The sequence below is a fragment of the Pipra filicauda genome, unplaced genomic scaffold, assembly GCF_003945595.2.
Source record: "Pipra filicauda isolate LSUMZ 115617 unplaced genomic scaffold, ASM394559v2 scaffold539_size335297_pilon, whole genome shotgun sequence".
NCBI lineage: Eukaryota > Metazoa > Chordata > Aves > Passeriformes > Pipridae > Pipra > Pipra filicauda.
Window position 1 is genome coordinate 221,235 of NW_024104686.1, and position 20,568 is coordinate 241,802.

At 42.1% G+C, this 20,568-nt stretch overlaps 1 protein-coding gene across 2 annotated transcripts in view; it reads left to right on the forward strand.

The window, feature by feature from the left end:
* Positions 1-20,568, forward strand: part of CACHD1 (cache domain containing 1) — a 93,685-nt gene that overhangs the window by 45,569 nt on the left and 27,548 nt on the right. For both annotated transcript variants that reach the window (XM_027747946.2, XM_027747947.2), the window contains exons 4-7: positions 4,143-4,249; positions 12,867-12,993; positions 15,150-15,294; positions 16,843-17,059. In XM_027747946.2, the coding sequence (XP_027603747.1) occupies positions 4,143-4,249; positions 12,867-12,993; positions 15,150-15,294; positions 16,843-17,059 (596 nt within the window). The remainder of the gene's footprint in view (positions 1-4,142; positions 4,250-12,866; positions 12,994-15,149; positions 15,295-16,842; positions 17,060-20,568) is intronic.

Consider the following 20,568-nt stretch of genomic DNA (forward strand, 5'->3'; position numbering starts at 1 on the left):
ATTTATTTTATCTCCTCCACTTGCTGATCTCCTGCCCGTAAATCCTGTTGAAGGAGAATAAAAATGAGCGCGGCCTGATGGGAATTGAGTGTGTGAAGTTCAAAGCAGTTTGTACATCAGAGCCAACGTCAATCACATGAACATCTTGCGAGCCAGGCAGGGAGCGGGTTCTCCATGGGGAAGAGATCAAAGTGGGAGTCGCAGCTCTGTTTGCTCCCTCGGGATGCGCCTTCGATCGGGTCTTCATTAAAGCGAATCCAGAAGGAAGGGCTTGGAGAGAGGCAGGGAAAGGGGGATGGGGTGAGCAGGCCTGGCTTGGAAGTGAATTTCAGCCAATGTCTTCTGCTTGGGTTTAAATAAGTACGAAATTATATATAAATGCAAGGGTTTGTTGTGTTTTCATTGGGAAGGATTCTGGAGGAGTTCCCAAGTGTTGGATGTGGTGTTGTCACCTAGAACATTTTGGGCCAAATCTCAGAGAAGACCTTGGTCAGCCATCGCTGTTTTCGTCCACCTTGTAGTCGTGCTCCTTGCAAAAGTGGTGGACGCTGGTAAAATTTAGGGAGACACTGGTAAAAAATGAGGGAAGACACTGGTAAAAATTTACAGAGACATTGGTAAAAATGAGGGAAGACACTGGCAGAAATTTAGGGAAACACTGGTAAAAATTAAGGGAGACGCTGGTAAAAGTTTAGGGAGACTGATAAAAATTTAGGCAGACAGTGGTAAAAATTAAGAGAGACAGGTGAAAAATGAGGGAAGACACTGGTAAAAATTGTCTCTGAGCAGAGAAAGGGTGCTGAGCAATGCTTTTCTTCAAATATTAAAATACATAAATTTATGGACTTTTTAACTTCTTCCAAAGCTAGTGATGGGAAGGTTTGTATGGTTTGAAATTAGTGTGGAAAATGTGCAAGGTATGAATATGTTGTAAAGGTAAAATTGGTAGTTACAGCCAAAAATATAAACATTTGCTGTAAGTGCAACTTGGCAGTACTGGGGCTTTAGTTTTAATTGTGGCTTTAATGGGGAAGATGCTCAAATATATTATTCTGAATTAAAACAATTTAGAAGCACCCAAAAGAAAAACATGGAAAATTCTCCAGTGTAATTAAAAGGATGGCAAATATTACAATGTAAGCTTGCCACAGTGCTGCCTCTGCCCAGTTCCTGGTCTTGTTTTTCTAAGGATGTGCACTTGTGATGGGAACTGATCTCCTCTCAAGGTCCAGTGGCAGTTTAAAAATACACTTCATTGCAAGGTGCAAAAAGTCAATTTTAAGGCAAACTGCACCTGAAAAGAGGTTTGAAGTAGATATCCCACCTTAGCTCAGTCTGCAGCAGCCCTTGCTCTTGGATGACAGGTCTGTCTGAGGGCTAGTCTTTAATTTATGTGGCTTAAAACAATTCTTCATATTTTATTTATACCACTTTCTCATTAACTGTATTTCCTTTTGCTACTCGTGTGCTGTAACAAGAAGGAGGAATGAGATGTGCTGCAATAATTTTCTGCTCCCTTTTCCCAACTCTGCTGCAGATTATTTAGGCATCCATGTCTTCATCTTCCTGGGGGGTAACACAAAACTTGCTTACTGAGAAAAGCTGAGGACTTTGTTGATTTTTGCATTAAAATGCTCCAATGAAGAAATGCAATGTAAATGGGGGGTTTATACCCAAAACTCTGATCCTCTTGGCCTGTGGTGAGGGGTTTGGGGCTGCAGGAGCTCCAATGGAAGGGAAGTTGGGGGTGATAACTTTATTTTTGCCTTCCTAGAAGGCATGGCAGAGTCAAACCTGATGATTTTGAATTCAACCCCAGTATTTACTGCCCATGCTCTGAGACATGAATAATGTTAGTTGCTAACAAGGTATTGTGTTGCCATTGCTAATGGATTTTGATGGGAGCACTGGGACAATTTGCTTACATCCTGAAAAGTCATTATTTTTCCCTCAGAGTTTGTTCTTTAGTGTTGCTTGGAAATATTTCTTTAGCATGGAGATGTTTAATTCACAGGTTTTTTGGTTTTGCCCCAAGATAAACATGCTTTTTGTGAAACCCATCCATTATCAATCATCTCAGGCTGGAGATTCTTTAGCCAACAAAACATCAGCAGTTCTGCTCGCTTGGTAAGAACTGTGATTTTTTTGAAGTGGTTGCATTTTAATGGGGATGGGAAAAGCCGCAGCCTGGCTCTGAGCACTGCCTTCCTGCAAAATGTCGAGCCTTTTCCTCGATGGAGAGGACTTGGGAGAGCTCTCAGGGAGCAGGTGCCAATAATGTCAACAAGCAGTTCCCAGTGGAGTGATGAACCCATGTAGAGCTCAAAGGCATCACAGTTTGGCTGCTTTTGGTGTCTGACAGAGGATCATTCCTGATCTCACATCCTGGGAGAGGGAGTGCTGGTCAGGAGGGTCCGTTTCTCACTCTCTCTTCCTTGCTGTAAAGAGCCAGGATAATGCAGAAGATGAAAAGGGACTATTTACAAGAGCATGTAGGACAAAGAGGAAATGGCTTTAAGCTGAAGGAGGGCAGGGTTAGATGGGATATTAAGAAGTTGTTCCCTGTGAGGGTGGTGAGGCCCTGGCACAGGTTGCCCAGAGAAGCTGTGGCTGCCCCATCCCTGGGAGTGTCCAAGGCCAGGTTGGACAGGGCTTGGAGCAACCTGGGCTAGTGGAAGGTGTCCCTGCCTGTGGCGGGGGGTGGAACAAGATGAACTTTAAAGAATTCCTTTCCAACCCGAACTATTCTGTGATTCTTTGATTGTCCTACTCCAAAGGGGATGTTTCTTCAGGGGTCTCAGCTTGTTATCTCCTCTGTGCTGCCCTTCCCTGTATGGACATCTCTGTGTGTGCCATTGGGTGGGTTCAGCTTTGCCAGTTCCTTTCATTCATTTATTTATTTATTTATTGTCCATGTCTGTTGCATGACAAACATTTCCTCAAGGCTCGTTGCCTGACACGAGGCCGAGCTGGCGTGGGGCTGCTCAGCCACGTCCCTGCAGAACGAAATGATTCTGAATTGGGCTGAAAGAAAGTCTTTTGAATTAGGAGAGGTTTAGTTTGCTTAAGAAGACTCTCTTCATGTGGTCACAACTTGAAATTTCCTTGTGGTAACCAGTTCCATCTGTCTGTGGGGTTTGTTCCTGCTAATTGTTGTTTCAAGGGGACGATTTAAAAGTGAATTGTTTTATTGTCTATGACTACAAACCAGCCCTTACAACAATCACTCTAAGGGCAGAACCAGACAATCAGTGTCTTCCCATCCTTACCAGGCACCATATTGGTTGAAGTAGTTGGAACTCACTGGTTTTGTCTTGATGGTATTGAACAAACCCCTACTCTGCCCAATTTCTCTCCAAGACTTGTTTATTATCAGCTTTCACACCACAAAGGCTGGTTAGAACTCTTTGTCCAGAACAGGATGTTATGCAGACCTCAATTTGTTGTCATTTCATAGGAACAGAAAAAATGGCAGAAAAATTCTTTGTTTAGAAATAGGTTTTTTGAAGTACAAGAGTAATCACACTGTCTAATGTCATCAGAATATTCAAGGTCACAGAAATGTTATCAAATAAAATTTGCCTATGTAAATGACACAAAACTGCATTTAAGTCCTTGTAAGCTTTAGAGGTTTTCCCAGTTATAAATAACCCTTTTTATTTAAATTTTTTAAGGCATTGGTTTAATGATATTTTATAGTTTTCTTGTTAAAACTATGCACTAGAATACTTTTTGCATTAGAGTTATGAATGTATTGAATTATTTAACCAAAACAAAACTTCAGACTCTAAAATTCCTTCTGCTGTTTGGAATGTAAATCCTCAAGTTTTTGTACAGAAAACAGGTTTAAAATTGTTCTGTAGAATCCCAGACTGCTTTGGGTTGGGAGGGACCTTAATCTCATTCCACACCCTGCCATGGGCAAGGATACCTTCCACTAGACCAGGTTGCTCCAGCCTGGCCTTGAACTCTTCCAGGGATGGGGCTGCCACAGTTTTTCTGGACCCTTAAAATACACATAATGTTGGAGTTTCTGAAATACTTATTTTCATTAAAATATTAAAAATAAATGCTTCCTTTGTAAATACTGTGTAGGTTTAATAGCTAGAGTTCAGTTGGTAATCCTGTTGTTGTCTTTTCAGATTTGATGGAAATTTCAACACCAACGTTTCCAGGACCATCAGCTGTGACAGACTCTCAACCACTGTCAACAGCAGAGCCTTCAACCCTGGACGGGACTTAAATTCTGGTAAGTAGGAGACTTTGGGTTTTTTCCTTCTGTTGTAAGGGGGTGTTTTTTTCCATTAGACTTGAACATTTCCTTGGCACAGAGAATTTGCATTGATTGCCATAGCAACAAGCTTTTATTTCCCCTTCAAACTGTCACCCTGCTCTTAATTTGAGATTTCATGATTGAAAGATGATACCTCAAGTAATGCCCTTAGTCTGAGTACTTGATAGAAATGTCATGAAGATTTGATTCCAGCCCACCATGGATAATTTTGTTGTGGTTTACGCACATTTTAGTTCTTCCTTCTTTTTTTTTTTCCAAGGCATTTTTCCTTCCTAGGCCTGTCTGCTTTGGCATCAGCAGTGTCAGCTGCTGGAGGGGCCATGCCAGGAAGTTTCTCTGATCTTCTTAGCTGAGTTCAGCTAATGTGAGGCTGCATTTGCAGTGATATGCAAAACCTACAAAATACAGGGACATCTTAAAATATTTCCTTTCTTTGTCTTGTCAGGGTGTTTCTTGACACATTTACAGAGTTAGAAATATGCTTAGACTCAAAATACCTATGACTTATCCCTGAAAAATTCAGCCTTTGGTCCTCTGGTGCAGCAAGGTTTGCTTTTTTTGCATCTTAATCAGCCTGGATTAATACAGGGATTTGAGTTGGTTTTAGTCATACTTTTGTCCAGCTTTTTCATCTTACTTTTCAACTTTTTATGGTGCCTAAGGGCTGTAAATTAGAGAACACTAATAGACTTTGGTTGTGGATTTAATTTTGGGAGGTTTTTGTCTGTTAATTGTTGGGGGGGAAGTAATGCAGACTTGGGATGTTTTTATTTTATTTTAATTTTCATGCGTCTTTTGGAATAAACTTGACTGATGAAGTGGCAGAGCTGTCATTCCACCCTCACCAAGCACAGAGCATTTACATATTTTGCAACAAATTGGGTGAAAAAACCCCAAAATTTTATAACCTCCCTTACTGTGTCCCTTCTTATAGCTTTGCTTTTTGGATTTTTAATGAAATGTACAAAGAAGTAAAAAGCAAAAGCAAAATGAACAGATTCTTTTCCATCCCACCCACTGAATTCCACATCTTGGATGCAGGTGCTGGCCAGGCTGATTTCCTGACATGCATCTCATCCCCATGATTTGTGTGGTGTTTTCCACCCTAAAGACAGGCAGTCTTTGTTCACTCACTGTGATTTGCTGGGCTTTGTTTTACCCATCTCTTAATTAAAAAAACAAACCCAAACAACTTATTAAAATAATGTATAAAATCCCATGCAGTGATTAATCAAAATAATATCTGAAAGCAAGTTTACAGGCACTGTTGTAAAAGCAAAGCATTGAATGAATCACTTAATGATTTTTATTAAATAAAAATCTTTTTCTACTGCAGGAGATGGATGTAAAAAAATATTCAAGAAATATTTCTTATTTTTGAGTTGTGAAAAACAAATAAGTCATAGTTTCCTGTAACCATTTTTTACATTTCTGGTTTGAATTCTTACATAAATAGAGTATGTATTTAAGTTTCTTGCTGTCCTGGCTCTACAGTGAGACTCAAGTGCCTCCTCTTCCCTTGCCTCTGGCTTGAAAGCTTCCTGATGAAAGGAGAAGCTTCAAAAAATGGCATTGGCAGGAAAGGGCAACAGAAGAGAAGAGGGAATTGGAGGGAGAGTAAGAACGGGGAAGTGCTTCAGGATTTATTGACAGCAGACTCTCCTCCAGCTTTACTGTTACAGAAACACAGCCCTGGGGGGAGATTTTTATTAGTGAGAAAATGCCTGGGATGGAAGGAGTGGATTGATGCAGAAAAATGAGATGGAAACAGGGTTTTTTGAGAAACCAAAGTTGATCCTGGGTACACACTCAGTGAAATGAGAAGTGAAGTTTTCTGTAGGTGAGGTACAATACCCTTAGGCCTCATCTCCTTATTGAAGGTGTTTGAAAGTCCGTGACATCATCACAGAGTCACAGACTGGTTTGGGTTGGGAGGGATCCTAAAGCTGATTTTCCACCCCTTGCCATGGACAGGGACACCTTCCACTAGCCCAGGTTGCTCTAAGCCCTGTCCGACCTGGCTGTGGACACTACCACAGCCACCGCTGTGGTTGATGACAGTTCCCACCTTCCCTTCCCTGGTCCTCTGTTGAGAACATCTCAACCACGTGAGCTCCACCAGCCTGTCCCAGAGCAGGGACTGGTGTGGCTTCAGAGGCAGCTGCTGCCAGGAGAGTCAAGCAGAATGAAGCTGGTGTGGAGCTGGACATTGCCCATATCCGGAGCACTGTCCCTGTGTGACTGCAGAAATATTTGGGGTTTGGGATAAACTGGATGTGGGAAGGTTTCGGGAAGTGAGGTTCAGTGTTTGTTTTGTGGGTCAAGGATATTTTGTTGATTGTATCTGTAGCTCTTGCTTATGTAGCCATGGGCCAGGACCTGCTGTGCCAAAAAATCAGTCTCTTCCCAAAGGAATTCTTGGTCTGAGATAACAGTTGGTTTGGGGCACACTGTGGATATAAACAGATGGGGGAGCAATTTTGGTTAGAAGGATGGAGTGCTGTCAGTGCAGCAGCATCCTCACAGCTGGGGAGATGTTGCTAGGTTAGAAATGCTTTCAAAAGTACTTACTTAGTGTCATCTATCTCTTGAAACTCTTAATTTTATCTTAATTCATCAGTGCCCCGGTTCTGTGGAACCACTTACCTTTCAGGATCCACTTGGGGCAGAGCCCTGGGTCTGCACAGGACCTGTTTCTCAATAAATCTATCAACATACACACATTAAACTAAAACAACCTTTGAAAGAAAATTACAATTAAACAGGAAAGAAGTTCCTCTAATCCCATATTTTTCTTTCTTCTCTTTAAAGTGTCTGCATGCAGAGCTGGTGAGGAATATTTTTATGCTCTAAAAAGCCCAAGAGTTGTGGCACATCTGGGTGTTTTTATTGTGTATTTTTTCTCCTGCCTTGCTTTGCTTGTTTTGACTTAGAGGCAGGATGGGAAGCCACAACTTCCCCAAAATGATATCATACAGTCCTTCCCACTGGATGCAGCGTGGTGGGGAGGACCCCACATGCATCATCTCCTAAAGAAGGGGTTTGAAATCCTTCTGCGCCTCCAGCCCAGAACCAGGAGCTCTTCTCTAGCTTTCTTACAGTTTCCAAACCAACCTGGCCTGCCCATCATCCAGGTTGTCTTCCTGAATGAGTTGATCACTTCATTCTTAATGGGAAAGAAAAAATTCCCAGGAGTCTCTCTCTCTTCCCACACAAGTTTTGCAGTTTAAATAATCCAGCCTCTCAAAAGCTCTGGGCAAAACATAAATTTAAACCCTGCTCTGCTCAGCCTCCACCTCAATTCTTGAAATGTTAATCTTGGCTCAGCCTGTGCTCACTGTAAGAAAGTGGGAGCAGAGTGGTGAAGTTGTAGGTGTTGGAAGGGAATGGAATTTGCACCACAGACTCTGGGCAAGCCACAGGAGCAGAGCCTGGGAGAGCCCTTGGTGAGGACAGCAACCCCCAATTCTAGTCTGAACACTGTGTTAAGAAGGGTGAGTGGAGTTGATGAAACTTTCCAAGATCATTTTTTTTTTGCAGCACTGTTGTATTTATTATAATAAAAAGAAAATAAACACTTGTGGGTCTCTTCCAGCTCAGAATATTCTGTGACTTGGATTAATTTTAGGGAAGGGACGGAGAAGGAAGAAATAGATATATCTCTTTTCAACCTTTAAAAAATGCTTTTAACACTGTTTTTTCTTTATATTAGGTAGCTTTTTTTTTTTAATGTCTCAGAAAGGTTTTATCTTGGTTTAAGTTCTGCATTCGGATTACTTTTAGCCATTACAACAAAGTAGATAAGGAGAAAGTCTTTATTCTTCAGATGGAATCACAGGCTTTGGTTAGTTAAAGAGATCTGGGATGAATAGTCCTTTATTTATTAAGGGACAAAATCTTACTCAGAGCCCCAGTGCATTATGTTATCAGATTCCTTTGGAGTTTTTTTCTTTTTGAATGAACAAGAAACCAGTAAATCTTTCTCCTTCTCATCCTTAAGAGTGCTGATAGGTCTGTTCCAAGCCAGGCAGCTTCAGCAGAGTGCTCCTCCCCAGCAATATGCAGAGATGGCACCAAGTTGCCCAATAAATTTTGTCTGTGTTTTGTTTGAGGTGTTGATCATTTAAAATCTTAGAATCATAAAATACCAGAGGTGGAAGGGATCCACAGGGATCATTGACTCCAGAACGAGCAAAGCCTTGCTCATGTTCCTTATATTGCTGTACTTTAAACTGATTTTGGGTGAGTTAAAATAGCTGGGAGGTATTTGAGCAGAGGAGTTAATACCCCTCTTCCAAACCCTTTTAATCAAGGAATCTGGTCTCATTCCTTAAAATGAAAGGTTTTTTTACTACTTTTCCCTTCAGAGCTCCTTAGAATTGAGCTGGGCTCTGTCCTAGCTCATGCCATCAGCAGAATGTTAATTGTGTTCGAGCTGCAGAGCTTTTATTCCTGGTGAAAACATACGAGCTGGAATAAGGTTTGACTCGGAAAATCCTGGATGAGATTTGTAGGTCTGGAGAGTTAGAGAATGTCTTTACTTGTACAATAAACTGTTGTTTCTGGGGAGCACTGAAGTATCTTCATGATGATGGTTTTTAATGGAGATACTTGTCAGAGGAGAATGGACAATTAAACTTTCCTGTTTTTTGTGGGATGAGAACCGTGGGGTCAGCAGCTCATCAAATGTAATGCTGAAGAGGAGGGCTCTAAGAAACTCTTTTATAATGAGCAATTATGTTCAGTAGTTCCCTTTTTTTTTTCCCCTGACTGTTTGTGCTGTTCTTTGAAGATTAATTAGTTAATGATTTGACTGTGCTTTGAAGATGTAAAGTGGTATCTAGAAGTGCTAAGTGTTATCATATCGCATTCCCTTTGAAGTTTTATAAACTCTATCACACAGAGCTTTCTTCCTAAAAGTCCTTTTCGCCTTGTGAGATATTTATAATTAGAGAGAATGATCTTTTCAACTGCTGTCATGTTAATACTTTCCAACTTTTCCAGTCTGCAGCAGGATTTGGGGTCAGATAGTGCTGCATTGGAAGTGGAGGGGACAGAGGTTTCTGAGTGACTTGGCAATGCCAGCTTATGGGCAGTCTGTATCCAGACCTGAGGAATTCCACTAAGATTTCTGTGTTTATAATGCTGGGACTCTTGTGTTCCTCCAGGTGGTGTGAGGTCAAGGCTGGGTCTTTATTTAGTGGTGATGCTTCACTTTAGAAAAGCAAAATGATCATATGTGCTCAGTAATACAAAATCACAGAGTCATAACCACAGAATCCCAGACAGGTTTACGTTGGGAGGGACCTTAAAACTCATCTCATTCCACCCCCTGCCATGGGCAGGGACACCTTCTGCTATCCCAGGTTGCTCCAAGCCCTGTCCAACCTGGCCTTGGACACTTCCAGGGATGGGGCAGCCACAGCTTCTCTGGGCAACCTGTGCCAGGGCCTCCCCACCCTCACAGCCAAGAATTCCTTCCCAATATCCCACCTAACCTTGCCCTGTGGCAGTGGGAAGCCATTCCCCCTTGTCCTGTCCCTGCAGGCCCTTGTCCAAAGTCCCTCTCCAGCTCTCTTGGAGCCCCTTTAGGCACTGGAAGGGCTCTAAGGTCCCCCTGGAGCCTTCTCTTCTCCAGGTGAACACCCCCAGCTCTCCCAGCCTGGCTCCAGAGCAGAGGGGCTTCAGCCCTTGGAGCATCTCTATGACCTCCTCTGGACTTGTTCCAATGTGTCCACATCTTTCCTGTGTTGGGGGCCCAAGATGTACTTTGGATTAGAATAGGGAGGTGGGTACCTTATCATACTTGCACAAATGAACCTGACCAGAAAATGAAAAATAAAATTGCTCTTTGAGTTAAGATGAGAACTAAAGGTTTTTCCGCCATGGCTTATCTGCTGTGGTCATAGGAAAAAGAGAAAAAAGAGAAAAACAAGCAGAGTTAGGATAAAATTGGTGGTCTCTGGGGAGGGTGTTACTGAACTAACATACTCAGTGAAGGAAATATGAGCAGAACTGTGTGAAAAGGTAGAACAGCAGAGAGAGGCACTGAGGCTATAAAGAGTTTGAGTTTCAAATCCAGTTGTTTTATGGGGAAAATGAACACTTTTAAATCCAGATACTGTCGTATCTCACACCACCTGGAGGAACCCAAGAGTCCCAGCATTATAAACACAGAAATCTTAGTGGAATTCCTCAGGTCTGGATACAGACTGCCCATAATACAGATTGTGGCCTTGTGGGAATGACAAGTTTATCTTTAATATAGCAAGGATTAAAAAAAAAACCTAAACCTCTTAAATTATAAACTCCTTTATTTTAATACTGTTGGTAAAATTCCACTGGACAAGTTATTTCATCCAGGCTTTAACTGAGTGTTCACGTGTCAGATTCGAAAATACATTTTTCAAGTTCTGTAACTCATAACAAAAACTTAAATGCCAGAAATTCAGCCTCTTTATACAAAAACAACTGCCAGACTTCACCCCTAGAACTATGAAATCCTGGTGGCTGGACATAAAAAGGAGAATTTAAATGGTTTATAGTCTCATGGCCCTCCTACCTGCAAGGCATTGCCATCCTGTGAACCAGCGGTTCAGACGAAAACAGGATGAGTGCTTTTAGGGGGGAAAAGTGGAGAGGAATCTCTGCTAGTCCTTGCTCCATCAAGGCACAAAATTCTTCAAAGCCACGCTCAAGTGAAGCTGCATTTTTGCACAGAACCCTACAGTCCCAGCCCAGGACTTCCACTGGGACTTGTAGGTACTGTGGGAATACAAAATTACTGTGGCAAAGAGGAGTGGGGAAACCCCAAGACAGTGTTTTTTCCCGGGTAATTCCCCTGAGCTGAATGTGGTGAGAACAGCGTGGCCACAGCCAGTCTGGGAAACTTGAGTAAGTGCTAAACTGTTGGGGGTGTTGAACTGAGACTGTACTCAGTGTGGATATTTTGTTGTAGAGTGTCTGGCTAAGGTTTGAAATGTGCCCTGCAGTCATTTCCAACCCAAATATTGGCATATTTGATAATGCAAGAGATCCAGGAGATGAAACTGGCCTATTTTCAGTGTAAGTCCCAAGGGGAATGCTCAGCAAAAGGTGAAGCGCTGGAAATCAGGGCCCCCCTCTGCCAGTTCTCTAGTTCTGTAATCAAAGAACATGAGAGGAGAAGTGGCAAGGAAATATTTTTTTTTAATGCATTTGAAGCTGATGGGATGATGATCCACTTTAACTGTTAGCTTAAAACTAAAAAATTCAAACATTTAGGCTTTATTTTCATTTTGCTGCAAGCAGAGATGGTATTTTGCCCTGAGTGGAATATAATCCTGTTACTGCCGTGGTGGGAGAGGGTTTGTGCCTCCTATGCTAATGACTTCCCATTCCCTCTCTCCTGGATGTGTTTTTCCTTTTGTTTTAAGGGACTCAGCAAACCTAGTATCACTGATGAACACCAATCCCTTCATGTCTCCAAACTGGCAGGGAGAGCAGACAAGGTCCATGCTCCAGGTGGCAGCTGGGACATTCCCATCACATTATGAGGCAGAAATCCCAGTGCCCATGGGATTTATTCCCTGAAAATGGCAGGGGAGTGGAACAAGATGGTCTTTATGGTCCTTCCCAACCCAAACCAATCTGGAGTTTTCTGCCACCTCTGCCCCAAGTGATTCAAATGTGACTGACCCCATCTGCGCTGCAAGTGCTCGGGATTTTCGCAGTATCTGAACACTCTGTTGGCCTCATTTGGTGTATTAATTATTATCTTTTTAAGTTCTTAGTGCACGTGGTCTTGGCCCTGGGGTAGGTGCCTTATTTTGTTGTTGGGTTTGATGGTGTTTTGTGTTTTTACTAATCCAGTCAGTTTTGTCATATTAGTAATATGTATTTTTTTAATTCCTTTTATTGATTGTGTTAATTGGGGCTTCCTCAGAGATTATTTTAATAAGAAAGCACATTTTAAAGGTAATGAACGTGGCCTATAAACTATAGGAGTGTTTGAGATCTCCACCCTGTGGTTGTATTCTGAGCTTGGTTTCTACTTGACTGCACAACTTGGGAACATTTTTGCTAAGTGTCCATGTAGACGTTTTCAAACAGAACTCAGAATATATAATGTCAACAGGTTGGGTTATGTTTTGGAGCTATTTCAGTATAAAGAACACGTGATTTTTTTAACATTAGGGCGGGGGGTTTTTCAGGGAAACTATATTGACAATGTATTTATCATTACATGTAGATGTAGGTATTTACACATATTATGTATAATGGCCTTAATCTCTTCCTTCCTTGCGCTGGCCTTCTTGGAACACAGTTAAACTGCAGAGATTCAGGAACTGTCATCACATATTAAGCAAAATCTGTCAAATCCAGTGTTTAGTTTCCAAAAGCCTTTAACTGTTTGCAAATTGGATGTGAAGCTTTATCAGTCCTCAAGTAGAGCAACTTTTATTCCACGTTGTGATCCTGATTATCCTTTTCCAAGCACATACAAGAGAGGCCAGGAATAACAATAACAATACCTTCAAGTTTTGCCTTTGTCACTCTACTTAGTTTTTAATTTTTCCTCTCCAACCTCCAGTTCTTGCAGATAACCTGAAGTCTAACCCAGGAATTAAATGGCAGTATTTCAGCTCAGAAGAAGGGATTTTCACTGTTTTCCCAGCCCACAAGTTCCGGTGCAAAGGCAATTACGAACACCGCAGCAGGTATGGTCTGTCTCCTTCCAATTTCCTGGGAAAAGCACTCAAATTGGATTCCTCAGGCACTGATTTCATTCCAGCATTGTGCTTTGCCAAGTTGACAACATTCATGAGTAACTTCTAATGGAGTCCCTTGGGTTTTCTTAGGTTTGTTTTTTAAAGCACAAGTTTTCACTTCTAAGAAGCTTTGAAGTAAAATAAAATTACATACAGGTTCCTCACCTCTCCCAAATCAAATAAGCTGTAAATAGCAGTGACTTGGAAAATGTAGGTCAGCCTGTAGGGAAAATTTGACTTAGATTTGACTCATACTTGACCCCTGATAATAAAGTAGCGAACATGTATTCTGCTGATTTGGCAGGTGCATCGCTTTGGGGAGGGGGGTAGAAGGATGAGAGACAGGAAAGGAGCATTTTTCCAGTCTCCACCCCAGGCTCAGGTGGCACATCATGGATAGCAGGGAAGCAGCAATATTGGAAACTTCCTTTTTCTACTAAAAAAATGTCAAAAAAAGGATGGCAGGGTTTTCCTGCTTGGGGGAATACTTCTGTTCAGTACACAGGATGCCAAGCAGTTGAGGTGCAGTATTTTTCCCTAGTTTTTGCTATCAGTACCATGGGACTGATAAAGGCTCAAGGCAGGAATCTTCTGAGAAGGTGAGGTGGTTTTAGTATCTCTGGTCACACATTAGCCAATTGTACTAGTTAATCAGTCTGTGCAGAGGAAGAATCAGGACATCCAGGGACATTTCCATACCAGGAGTGCACAGAGACTAAGGAGAATTTTGGTTACATGTCAGGGTTGAGCAGTCAAATGTTTACAGATGGTATTTTTATGTGCTATCAAAGCTCAAAGTGTCTAAGCTTGATTAAGTTTTCTGTGGCCTTGGAAATGTGCAATCCTTTGATGTGAGAATGGAGGTGCCCCAGTCTTGGTCAGAATTTGGACACTAAAACCATTGGTGATTTTACCCAAGTCACTTAGTGTGGGTTGTAGTTTTTCCATAGCTAAATAAGGGATATCTTTTTGGTAATATTTACTTCAGAGGGTAGTTGGGGTGAATTAATTAGTTAATGCTCCACTGCTTTGAAGATCAAAGGCCCTGTTTCAGTTCTAGGTATGAATACAGTGTAGAGCTGCAGGCTGTTTTACAGTTAAGAACTGATTTGTGCCACTTGTTTGTAGCAGTGCCTTGTCTAAAGTCTTTTGCATTTCCTTGCCTCCTAATAAGATTTCTGTGGCTGCCTTTGATATAATAAAATTTAGATCCCCAAACTCGCACTTGACTGTAACAAGTTTTGAGTCTGGACTAAAGAGGAAAGAGGCTCATCTTTCTTTGTGAATCCTTCCTCCGTGCTGAGGATCTTCCTAATTTATTCCCGGTTGGAAGCTTGGCACGAGAGCTTGCGAACGCTTTCACACATCTCTCAATATTGAACTGGATCTGAGCACCACTTCGCTGAAAACATGGGTTTTGATGTTAGCACAGACACGTGGCAGCACCAAGAGCCCTCTCCAGTGTTAACTCACATTGGCCATGGGGTGTAAAACTGGGCAGATCCAAGGGACTGTGGAGCATGACCTATGTAAGAGTCATTCCAGGGTACCAGGAGAAAACCCTTCCTTGGCCAGAGGCATTCCCTTGTTACAACAAACCAAACACCCTGGGCTAATGAACTCCTCACAGTTGCACAGGTTTTTATTTGTCATGGAACCGGCACATACCCACTATTGTACTTACTTTCACGTGTGAGTGAAGTTCCCAGCACCCGGGATTTATCAGGAGGCTTTTCTTCCTTGTCAAAGCTGAATTCAAAACTTGATGTGAACTGCTGCAAACAGTGATCCCAAACACTGCTGCTGCTTCAGCAAAATTGCTTATTCCTGGCTGAAAGCACTTGCTGTGACAAAGGGAGATGGACCTCATTTAGATTAAAAAATCAGGAAGAAATCAGAAGGAGGGTGAGAGCAAGGGCCATTTCTGTGTGTTCATGTTCTCGGTTGGTTTTCCCATAGAAGTTTTCATAAAGGCAAAAATTCCTGTTCTAATTCATTGTTTCTTCATTGTTCTTTGGGTTTTTTTTTAAATTCTTGACTGTTTTCACTTTAGTGGAAATGACAAGGTGTCTGATGACAGTGGTTTGGATTGTGTTCTCCCTCAGGCCCGTCTATGTCTCGACTGTCCGCCCTCAGTCCAAGCACATCGTTGTCATCGTGGACCACGGGGCCTCTGTCACAGAGACACAGCTCCAGATTGCCAAGGATGCTGCCCAGGTCATCCTGAGCTCCATAGATGAACATGACAAGGTGAGGCTTCTCCAGGCAAGGAATCTTCCTTGGTTTCAGCCATGCTCCGAGTTCTTGGTTGTTATCCAAAATGGTGATTTTAACTCTATGTCCATGGTCTCCTTGTGTCTGTGGTCTGCCTCTGATGGGTGATGGAGACTTGAGCTCACCTCTGGAAACCTGTCTACTGCAGGGGAAATACTTGGGGATCCACAGGGTGGGAAAAAGGTGAAAAGCCACTGATCTAAGGCAAAATCTTGTATCTGAGTAATCTTTAAAGGCTCCTTCATCTCAGCAGAGACTTTAGGTAACGGTCAGTGGTGTGATACAGTGAGGAGGACCATGCTCTGAACCTGATGACTTGTGAAGTTCTAGATTGCTTTGAGCAACTCATTTTACCTCTGAATCTGGTTTTTTTTTTTTTTAAATTGAAATTATTTATTCTGCTGTGATACTGGGGTGAGCTGAAACATAATTAGGGCCAAGAAATCTGGATTTTATTTCTTGTTCTGCCACAGATACTCACTTGGCAATGAAAAAGTCACTTCACCTGTACTTTTTTTCAATACAAATTACAGCCAGGGACCTAACAGGTGCTTCTGTAGGACCACAAGAAGTCTCCAGTTTAGCTTTACTTTTAGTAATTCTCTGCTGGTGGGACCTTGATCATTCTTTCTGCTTGGGTTTTCTTTTTGGAGTAGGAAGGGAGTTTCAGTCAAATCAAGTTGAAGAACAAGTGATGATAATCTTGGCCTTAAGTCTTCTCATTAACAGTATGGGAAAATCACTTGTAACTTGTGTGCTTTTTGAGGGATTTAATATTGTAAAATAATGCTTATGGTTCAGCAGAATTAATAGCACTTAAGTGTCAAAAGTGTTTGCCTTCATACAGACAATACACTTAAGACACAGATTACTGGGTCAGTAGCTCAGTGGTTATGAAACCTGTTACACAGGTATATAATTAATGCTTAATTCTGGGACTGTCTTGCATCAGTCATAATTTATAATGAATTATTCCGCTGAATTAATAACACTGGTGTGTTATATGTATATTAATGCAAGTGTTACCACTACATGCCTTAAATTATTTACAGGATAAAAACTGATGGCAGAGTTGGCTTGCTTGGATTGAAATGTTAAAACAGCAAAATGCTTTGCCTGTGAAAAGTTCTTAAGGGGGTTGTTTATTTTTTTTTATCTTCTCTATGCACTCCACTTTTCTCCAGGCACTCCAGGCTTTCTTGAAAATAGCTTTCTGCTGGCTTTCCTTTCAGTTATCCCTGGCTCACTCAGGCTCCTGCCCAGAACAGTGTATTAACTATTGTGTAGGAGCAGAGCCAAGCTGACTTCGCCAGAGAAACAAAGAGCAAAGTCTCTTTTCCTTGAATCCACCATAAGTCTAATCCTTTTCAAATTTGACGGATTTATGCCTCAAGCATTTATTTCCTAACAATTGGGTTTTAAACCCACGGAATCTCTTCAGTTGGCTTATCATTGTGTTCTCTATATCAGTGCTTTAAGAATCCTAAAAGGAAGGTAATCCCATCGAGTCTCTTCTCTTTCAAGATCTCCGTGTTGACCGTGGCAGACACAGTCAGGACCTGCTCCCTGGATCAGTGCTATAAGACATTCCTGTCTCCTGCCACCAGTGAGACAAAGAGGAAGATGTCCACCTTCGTTAGCAGTATAAAGTCATCTGACAGCTCCACACAGCACGCTGTGGGATTCCAGAAGGCTTTCCAGTTGATTCGGAACACGAACAATGGCACAAAACTCCAAGGAAGTAAGTCCCTTGTTGTGCAATCCTGATTATTTCTGAGGCTTGCAAATATCACATTCTCACTTTGACTGAGGCCAAAGGAGTGTAGTGTGCTGAATATTAAAATAAAAAGGGGAGGGAAGCACGTGTTTTTGTTAAGTGGCATTTCCTTGATCTGGAATCCGCATGAGCTGAATGCGACCATTCCCTTTTCATGTGTGCCACTTGCTGACTCGCTTTTCCTTTGAACTGAAATATGGAAATGCAGGATTGAATTGTCTGACAGCTGAATTATTTCCCAAATGTGTATTTTGGGGGGTCAGGGGTCATTTCAAGGAAACTTCCTGCTTCTGCAGGTTCATTTAATTATTGCTGGAACGTATGTCTGTAGATAATGTGCTTAACTGGAATCCTATGGAAGTGGCCCTTTCTTCTCAGGGAAATGAGGTTTTTTTGAGGATACCAACTATGGGGTTTATTTTATGGAATACCAAGTTGTCCTGGCTAAATTTTCCTTCATCACAGAATACCCTCGTGAACTTTGCATACTCATTATGAGCTTTCTCCTTCCCATTCCCAAGATGGGGTTTTTCTGTGTGTTTTTTGTAATGGGGATGTGGTGAAAGATGTGGAAAAGATGGATGTGGAATTGAGTGCCACATATGCTTGCCAGGAAGCTGTGGAAGGCAAATTCTGTGCTCCGAGTGCTCCTTGGAGCTGAGTAACATTAGCAGTGCCACAGTGGGGTGGGGGAAGCAACCAGATCTCCACGGGGATAGTCAGTTTAGATCCCACAGCCTGGTGTTGTGCCTGCTCCAGTGAGTGCAGATCCTTCAGTTTCCCAGAGGACACCAGCCCAGATGCTGTACAGAACAGGAGAAAGAGGAAAAGTCCAGGAATTAAAGTGCTTTGGAAAGAATGAGGAAATGCGCTCCCAATCCATGTGATTTTCTTTCTGTTTGTGAAACAGTGTTTTTGCTACAGTTCAGCCAAATGCTGAACTTCAGGCCATTGGTACAGTGAGACCTTTATCTCACTGGGCACTACTTTTAGCTGAAGGGTAGGGCTGGCAAGGGTAGGATTTTACCATCCTCTGGGAAAATGGTGAAAGGGGAGCAACTCTGTCAAATAAAAAATAAACAATCCGAAGCTGGCTGGGATAGGATGCCTTAGTCAGCAGGAGTTATTCCAAGAACATCAGCTGTAGAGTCTTGCAGCATCCTCCTACATATCTACATATCTCCTACATATCCCCCACCCCTGAAAGTGTTGCCCCACTCCTGGAAGTGTCCAAGGCCAGGTTGGACAGGGCAGGGAGTGGCACAACATGAACTTTAAGGTCTCTCCCAGCCCAAACCATTCCATGATTCCATATTTGTCACTGTTTATATATTATGATTAGAAGGTTTTGGCATATTGTTCATTAATGTGAAAACACACATATCAAACAATTATTCTGGGGCACAAATACAGAAAGTTAAATGCAAATGATTTGGATTTAGGTTTTCTCTACATGCGAAAGATTGTGAAGACCTAATATGCATATAGCACATTTCGGAATTCCTAGGGTGAGGCACAATAGGTTTGAGAAGAGGATGTTTATAAAACATGTCTCATTTTCTGGTAAATAATCTTTACATCTTTTTTAAAAAAGAAAAATAAACCCAGAAAAAAAATATCATTCATTTGCCCGCTAATTTTCTAACATCCTGTTCCCAGAGAACAATGTGTGGGTGTGTCAGGGAAGCTGTTGAGATACAGCCTCAATCCCAAATTCACACTGGAAAAATTAGAAGGGAACAACTAGTGTGAGATGGGAGAATTGTGCTGTTGAACATGTCTGGATTTCCTGCGTTATTCCAGTTCCTATTGCAGTCCTGCTCAGCCAACCCTCATGCCAAAGTGTGAGAAAATGCTCTGCCACGAGTGCCAGCATTCCCTGAAAACTCTAAGTAAATGAGATGTGTCTGTTGCATATGTACATATATATATATATTTAATTACATTTTATATATAATATATATGTATTTAATTACATTTTATATATAATATATATATATTTATATAAAATATACAGTGACATGCTATAGATAAATGCAGTAATGGTGCTCTGAATATAAGGGCCTTTTCCAGCTCTCAGAAGTGCAGTGTATCAAATAGCACAAGATGATCAGCTATGGAATGATAAGATGCCCAGTTGACTCTGGTCCGTAATGCAGACTTAGGACTGGTTTATGTTACTCCTCCTAGCAGAGCTTTGAGACTGCAGCATCATGCCTGACTACAGATCCAATATCTATGTTGTAACCTAGGAAACACAGCAACAATTTTCCTTAAACTCCAGGCAAAGCTGTTTTAATACCTGGCTTTGCTTTTTTTCTCTAGTTATAGCCCTTAAAAAATTAAGGTAGAAATTCCCCTAAATTAACGGCACCTCTTGTTTATATCAGAATCCAGTTCTGGCTGAAATTCTTTTGAAGTCATGACGACAAAATGCGCAAGTCAAAGCATTCTTACCTATTTAAAAACCAACACAGCAAACCCACCAAAAAACCCAGATGAGACAACAAAGTTGAGATATGACCAACTAACCCAGTGCTTTGGATTATATGTGGTGTATGATCCCTACCATTAATTATATGCACAAACCACTTTTAATCCTGAGATGTATGTGATGAAACAGGTTGGGGTGTAAGCAGGGATTTGAATTGACGTGTTCAAAGGCTCTGAGGCAGGACTTTGGCCAAGAACATCCTCAGCCTGAAAAACGTGTTCCAGTTCATGTGCAAGGAGCCAGGTCACATTCCCAAGTGTTCCGCTCTAACCTACTCCATAGGAAGGCACTGGGTGAGCAGCTCCAGGCTTTAGGATTGCAGGGTGGGAGGAGAAAAGGGGGCAGGAGAGGAAACTTGCAGGTTTTTTGCTTTTGTGAAGCTGGACTTGCACGCTCCTGCCTGGTGGCAGCCAGGCTGTCCAGCCTGGAGAAGAGAAGGCTCCAGGGATACCTTAGAGCCCCTTCCAGTGCCTAAAGGGGCTCCAGGAGAGCTGGAGAGGGACTTTAGACAAGGGCCTGGAAGGACAGGACAAAGGGGAATGACTTTCCATTGCCAGAGGGCAGGGTTAGGTGGGATATTGGGAAAAAATTCTTCCCCTGTGAGGGTGGTGAGGCCCTGGCACCAGTTACCCAGAGAAACTGTGGCTGCTCCACCCCTGAAAGTGTCCAAGGCCAGGTTGGACGGGGCTTGGAACAACCTGGGCTAGTGGAAGGTGTCCCTGTCCATGGCAGGGGATGGAACTGGATGATCTTTAAGGCCCCTCCCAACCCAAACCATTCTATGACTCTAAGCCAGAAGGTGCCTGTGGGGTCTGCTCAGGAGAAACAAACCCCAGTGCTCCTGGGTGGCTGGAAGGCACCAAACCAAACAGATGTTTGGTAAGTGCTAAGAATGAAAGTTTAATAATTAATGCTGTAATTCATAAGGCTGCTGGGTGTTTATCCACTGTAGATCGCCGTGACTCTCACACATGAAGCT